General features: G+C 38.6%; 1 protein-coding gene across 3 annotated transcripts; it reads right to left on the bottom strand.

Annotated features, from left to right (window-relative positions):
* Nucleotides 1-250: 250 nt before the first annotated feature.
* Nucleotides 251-5713, bottom strand: LOC122279112 (protein SMG7L-like). 3 transcript variants are annotated; one of them, XM_043089450.1, is made up of 6 exons: nucleotides 5513-5713; nucleotides 4255-4335; nucleotides 3522-4124; nucleotides 3250-3372; nucleotides 2939-3135; nucleotides 251-2584 (listed from the first exon to the last, which is right to left on the bottom strand). In XM_043089450.1, exons 2-6 carry the CDS (start codon nucleotides 4315-4317, stop codon nucleotides 559-561), a joined length of 3012 nt encoding a protein of 1003 aa, XP_042945384.1. In that variant the 5' UTR covers nucleotides 4318-4335; nucleotides 5513-5713; the 3' UTR covers nucleotides 251-558. The 3 variants fall into 3 exon arrangements, with proteins under 3 accessions (XP_042945384.1, XP_042945386.1, XP_042945385.1); XM_043089452.1 differs by lacking the exon at nucleotides 5513-5713 and adding an exon at nucleotides 5327-5496; XM_043089451.1 differs by lacking the exon at nucleotides 5513-5713 and having other exon boundaries at nucleotides 4255-5057.
* Nucleotides 5714-6509: the final 796 nt, after the last annotated feature.

Below are 6509 nucleotides of genomic sequence, written 5' to 3'. Positions count from 1 at the left end.
ACCTTGATTCAAGCCACAATATACAAAATTCCAAATTTGGCTCTGTTCCACTATTGCCAACGCTTAAATTACATGCAGAATACTTTGTCAGCAAAATTCTCACAACCGCATATGGATTCCGGATAGCGGTTGGGTAAATGTTGTTGATGAGTAAAAGCCTGGGACAACCGGTAAACTTTTTTCAGTTTTTTTGGGGATCACCTTTAATCATGATCATTCCTTTGTTTGTCAATAAATGCTTTAACTCATATTTGATCAGTAAGAGAATGTGACATTACAATTTTTGGACTCGTTGATCAGCAGAAAATTTTGACACATTTCAGTCTTTCTTTAGACCACTTCTTTCAGAGGGCATATGGAAAAATCTAGGCACCTATATTTACATGCATACATGTGAAATGTTTTAATCGGATATCTCGAACTCTATTTTGGGGGGGGGGCGATGGTAGTGTGGAGGGGGAAGGGGTAAGCTTTTCATGCTGGATGAAATGAAGATGTTAAGAAAGGCAATACAGCCAAGTAGACATCTAGAATGAAACGTTTCAAGTTAGCAACTTTCTAATTTCCCATGTATGTAGGACCTCTAAGGCCAGGATCTTGCAGGACTCCCCATTCTCTCTCTTTCAGATACTGCAAAAGTGGCTGCGGCTCAATTCTGAGGTCTGTTACAGCACCACATCCTAAGGGCATAGGTCTTTGGTAACCATGAAAGAGCTTCTCCCTTTGGAGTTCATCTGCACCATAAACACGAGGAAAAGCCTGATGCAGTGGCGGGCTCTCCATATATACACTTGGATTATAAACCATAGGATTTCCCCATGGATCAAAAACACCAAAATTGGAAACTTCAGAGTGTTGGAAGTTTCTGGGGTTCTCAGGAGCATAACAATGAACCGGCAATGTAAAACTATTGACTTGCTGAGAATTGTGACTTTCTCTGTATTGACGAAGCCATTCAGAGGAAGTCATTCGACATGAAGGTGGGTAATTATTCATGAAACCGCCAACACTGTGCCCATAATCAGGATGCACATGAGGAGCAACCCAATTTGAAGTGCTTGGTACCTGCGATGCTCTGGAAAAATCTTTTGCTCCACTACCGTCTCCAGAGGTTCTGCGGTCCACAAAGTTAGATTGATTGCCACTAAACCAAACAGCATCATCGGGCAATAATGGAGCAGAAGGCACTGGAGGTAGGTAAGTAGGAGATGAGTAATTGATGATTGCAGAATCCTCATTTTTGTTTATGGAAAGACCAGCCATGGTTGTAAAAGCCATTTCCTCAATAGGCTTAAGGCTATGTTTACTCGCATTAATTGTCTTCCCCCTATCATTGCTCAAACTTCCTCCATTGAAGACCCAAGCACTGAGCGAGGGAGGCCCAGCAGAGATGGGGGTTTCTAACAATGGGTGTGCTGATGTATCCTTCTCGTGAGACTCCTGATGCTTCGATGACTGGTTGCCCCGGAAATAAGAGATGTCAGCATGGAAAGCTAAAGAATCACTCTGGGCCTGGTTTTGCTCATTAAGTAGTGATATAGCTCGGCGCAAGCATTCATCAGAAGGTACATTTTCATCCCCTGAATCCTTTGGAGACATTTGACCGTTCATGTCAATAGAAGAGTACAGTGGTGCTGAGTTATACCTCGAGAGAGGTTTGAAAAGAATGACTTCTTCCTCTTCTGTGGCAACTGATTTACCATTCACACAGGGGTCATTTGGACATGCCTTCAGGATCGGTTCCTCGCTTTCTTTTGTGGCTAAGTAAATATCCTGGCTAGGCTCTTTGATATTAAGATCAGAATTCGGTAACTCTACTTTTTCTGATTCTTTTCTCTCTGAAATTTCATCTGACTCTCCAATGTAGAATTTTCTTTCTGATTTATCATACAAAAGCCACTTTCCAGAATCATTTGATCTTTCTGCAATCCTCATTGCAGCATTAATGATGCGGTGAGCACGACATTCAGCACCACTTTCAAAACTGTCTACGTGTTCCCAAGGAGTTGAACAAAATAATGGCAAATTTGAACATGTTACCGGTGCAAAGCCTCTCAATTCATAGTCTTCCCAAAGCAGAGTACAATCTGGAGACGTGGCTTCACTCCCTTTAACATTGAACTGCTTCAGAAGGTCAATAAACACAACAAAAAAGTAAGACATGGCACTTCTACTTTTTTCATCAACCCCAAACGTTTTTGCTTCAGCAAACATGTCCACCAGCCACTCCACAAATACAAGCACAGCTGGTAAAAGTGGGCAAAGATCCAATTGACTAGCCTTCAAACATCTATCAACAAGGCGTCCCATGAAAATGAATGTTGCAGCTATTGCAAATTGTGTCCACGCAAGCTTTTCCATATCAGTTTTATCTTTTGACCTTCTTACTTGGGAGCCGTGAATTAGGTTCTCTATGATAAAGATATATATAGAAGCAACTTGTAGTGCTCGAAAAGGGCCTGTTCTAGCTGAATCCAAACACTGATAGGATTCCAATGCAGCTTTTAGTTTTGTATCATCTAGTGCCATCAAAGCATCCAACTCTCTCATGGCAGATGCAAAGGCACAAGGGAATTCCTCCAAGCTGCCTCACATAAAAAAACAGAAGAAAATGTTAGGAGTTCAGGACCTCAGGTGCAATTTGAATAAAGCAAGATGCTCTGCAGTGCTTGGGATATAAAAGTTCATTACACAGAGGCAAATTGTACATTACCCACATGTGCATAGGTTGTTATTATGTTTTTAGGCTTTCATTTCAACGCAAGTGATGTAAACATGCGAATTTAAATATTTATGACTGTAAATGTAACTTTTTAAACCACAGATTGACATCTCTGGACTTCAACCCTAATTACTGCATGTAAAGTTTGAATTAACCTATAATTGAATTAAAAATAAAACTACACTGTTTATAAAGACTCTAATCTACTGGGAGTACCTGGATTGTATGAAAAAGAAACTCATAGTTCTGATAAGAAGAGACCATAAGTCTGTTCCAACTGTGCAATTGTTTTCAGCTTTCAACATATTGTCATCGTTTGATTGTAACTTACTCTGGACAAAGCTTCTTTCACAAGGTTTTAGGAAGTCAAAGTGGGCTTCTCTACAAAGGGAATGCATTGGAGATGACCTGTTCTGAAAGATCATGAAAGACTTGAGAAATGCCAAGATAGGAAAATCAGCAGAAGAGTGAATCTGTACAGGATAAAAATTATATGCCAAAAATTGTAATTCAGTATCAAGTCTTACCCTCTCAAAGAGTAAAATTAGGTTATCCCAGGCGTCAGGGAAAGGTTCTTTGACTGCTAAACTTCTTACACAATGGTATAAAGCAAGGAACTCATCGCCAACATATACAGCCAATACCGCCAACTACAAATTATCAGAGTTGGTTACACATGCGAAAAACCAACATAGCAGCATTTAAAAATTTCAAAAGAAACACATGTAGTAACTAGTCCTCAAGAGTGAGCATATATCCCAATCTAATAATTTAATGACAAAAGAATAATAGAAAATACCTGATTCTGGGGGTTTCCACTATCTGGCCAAACCATTGTTGCTTCCAGGTAGTGGGAAGCTGCAACTGACCAGTTATGATTTTGAACATCAGGTTTTTCGTACTGTTCTCGGTATCTAGCAAGATCCCCAAGACATACTAAAAATCTATGGCATAAAAATTGGCATTTCTGGGTCTTTTTTGGTTCAACAGAAGAAGATGTGTCACCCTTTTCATAAGAGGAGTTATCAGGAACGCTAGAACATTTTCTGATTTTCACAATCAAATTTTGGTAAAACTCCATTGCTTCAGAAAGAAATGACTTAAATCCTTCTATGTGTTTATCATCACTACTCTGCACATTGCCAGCATTTTGCGTCATTACCAGTTTTGTGCTCTCTCCATTAGCAGAACTTTTCTTTATTATCTTACGAAACTCGTCAATATGTTTATAGTGAAGTTTCCACAGGGAATATTCAACATCTTGAAGTTCCACATGTTCTTGATCATTTAGAATGCTTTTCTCATAACTGAAACGAACTTTGCGAAACAAGTTTTGAACATCACAGTGCAATAGACTTTTGGTGTAAATCAATCCCCACAATTGTTTTTCAAAGTTACCAACCTGAAAGCACCACAATTTTCAAAAGTCAGAAATTGAAGATCAAACCAGAGAAAGGTTCTAGACCAACAAAAAAAAAAAAGAAGAAGAAGAAGAAGAAGTTATCAAATGCAAAGGCAGCTTAAAAAATTACCTCAGTAAGAAAAATGTGTTTTTCTTTCTGCTCATTTGGTGGAACAGGGGAACTAGTAGTCATGATTAGAGTTGGACAAGGCTGAAAAGTACCATTAGCAAGATTCAGATTCCTAGGATTTTGACATATCTTTAGAAACTCTAGGTAAAAGCCAGTACTCACGCGAGAAATTTAAACTGTTGGATATTTTGGTACATACAAGCATGTAGAACACTTGGAAATATTCAAATCATATGGTTGATTACCAAGTCTAAACCAATAAAATTAACTCGATGAGTAAAGTGAGTGGAATGCCGCAGTTACTAACAAAATAAGCAAACATTTTTACTTACCCAAAAAAAAAAAAAAAAAAGAAGCTTCTTAGACACACTGATCTTTCTGCTGTACAGAGATCACAAAACCCTCAATTTTCAGAATGATATCATTACAAGTAATAATCGTAAAATGGAATTGTCGTGAAAGACTGACAATAAGGATTTTACCATGTTACCTTGAAATAAATTTTCCCTGTTCGACTAAACAAAAAAAGTCTTATGCACAATATGGAATAGCTTCATAGAAACAGCCAAAGAGAGAGAAAATATATATATATATATATATACACACACATATATAGATATAACGCCCTTGAAAAATGTGGAGTTCAAAGCACTCTACACCCAAAGTACTGCAAAGAGTCCGTTTGAATGATCATTCGAGCATATTGCCCATCTAGAGAGAGAGAGAGAGATAGAGAGAGAGAGAGCCAGAGAGTTCCTCCCAATTTGCATATCTTAATTCCAAGACATTCTGGAGGAACATCAGCACCCCCCCCCCCCCCCCCCCCCCCTTCCCTCTCTTCTCTCTCTCTCCCGCGGAAGTAAGATTTCCTTGAACTAACAAATACGCAAGAGTTTCAACTAAGAACGAATCACATTTTCTACTGACTTTTGCGCTATCACGTGTCATATTTTACTCTAACACGAGTACAGATAACGGAAACAAATAATTAGAAAGACCCAGCCAGATGAATTTGAAGTCTGAACTTCTACAGACAAAGATACCCATCAAATTCAGAAATGAGAAAATTAACCAGGCGGTCAGGCAACCACGCCCAACATCAAACGCTGAAAGAAACCCACATCAATTGACATTTAAGCAACACAGACAGCATCAAACGAAGTTTTTTGTGATGTTTTCAGATCAAAAGAGGAGAGAATTGCATCACAAACATGGAAAAGCAAGAAGAAACACCTGGAGAATAGAAAAGAAGCGGTACCTGAAGAACAAATAGGGACAAAATCACAATTATCAAAGCCCCATCAAATTTGTCCGTTACTTATGACCAATGTTTGAAGCAAAAACCGCGACCAAAGCAAGCCAGCAAAGGCACACAAATGGAGAAGAATGACTGGGAGGCAACCAGAGAGAGAGAGAGAGAGAGAGAGAGAGGGGCGTGAAAAGTAAGCCGCAACAAGAGTCAGACCTCCTATACAGCATCAGACTTCAGTTGTGAAACAGACAAAGGAAAAGGTGGCTGATGATGACATAGAGACCGAAGGCTGCTTGCTATCTCAATCCTTTTTCTTTTCTAACTAGATTTTTCCTTTTCTTTTTCCAATATATATAATCTGTCTAATTTTCGTTCTTTCTAAGAAGAGACAAAGCATATAACAATAACGAAAAAGAAAATCTAAAAAGATAGAATAATCAAAGTGGCCCATTATCATCATCAGTTTCTCTGACTAAATGAACAAGATAGCTTGTAATCCAAGCAAATTCACCATCTTTGTCTTGTAATAGACCTTAACCTGCAATATTATATTATGCTGGACAACCTTTTTACGTAACATGCTTCATCACCGTTGATTCTTGCGATTTATAAGTGGAGTGAGTTTGCTTACGTGGTACCAGGTGGTTTGTTACATTAGATTTGTCGTGGCCACACACGTGTGCATTGTGAAGCGGCTGCTGGTGGGTAGGGGGAATCCTGACCGCTGATTTAATTTCGACCAGTAAATGACAAAATCATGAAGTGAGTAATTACAGTAGGTCAAGGAAGAGAAAAGAGGAGAATGGTGGGGGTGGGTCTAGGTGGTAGGCTAATTAGAGTTGGTAGAAGTTAGAACACGTTCACACCTCATTAAGGATGCGATCCGGTCTAATTAGGCTGCATGACCTATCAATGCGTTTCCTACTCTTTTTAATAAAGATAAATAAAATATTATTATAATATATCATTTTAATATTATTTTATTTTAAAGTTAAAAAAATTA

This window comes from Carya illinoinensis, chromosome 10 (genome assembly GCF_018687715.1).
Source record: "Carya illinoinensis cultivar Pawnee chromosome 10, C.illinoinensisPawnee_v1, whole genome shotgun sequence".
In the NCBI taxonomy this organism is placed as follows: Eukaryota; Viridiplantae; Streptophyta; class Magnoliopsida; order Fagales; family Juglandaceae; genus Carya; species Carya illinoinensis.
The sequence above is the reverse complement of the archived record's forward strand: the minus strand, read 5'-3'. Positions and strand labels throughout refer to the sequence as shown.

What these genes read in the sequence shown, in the direction of transcription:
- LOC122279112 (XM_043089450.1), bottom strand. Translation starts at nt 4,317, where the DNA reads ATGACTACTAGTTCCCCTGTTCCACCAAATGAGCAGAAAGAAAAACAC. An exon ending in AACACATTTTTCTTACTGAG is followed by an intron (nt 4,125 to 4,254) that starts GTAATTTTTTAA and finishes TGGTGCTTTCAG; the next exon opens with GTTGGTAACTTTGAAAAACA. An exon ending in GTGGAAACCCCCAGAATCAG is followed by an intron (nt 3,373 to 3,521) that starts GTATTTTCTATT and finishes GATAATTTGTAG; the next exon opens with TTGGCGGTATTGGCTGTATA.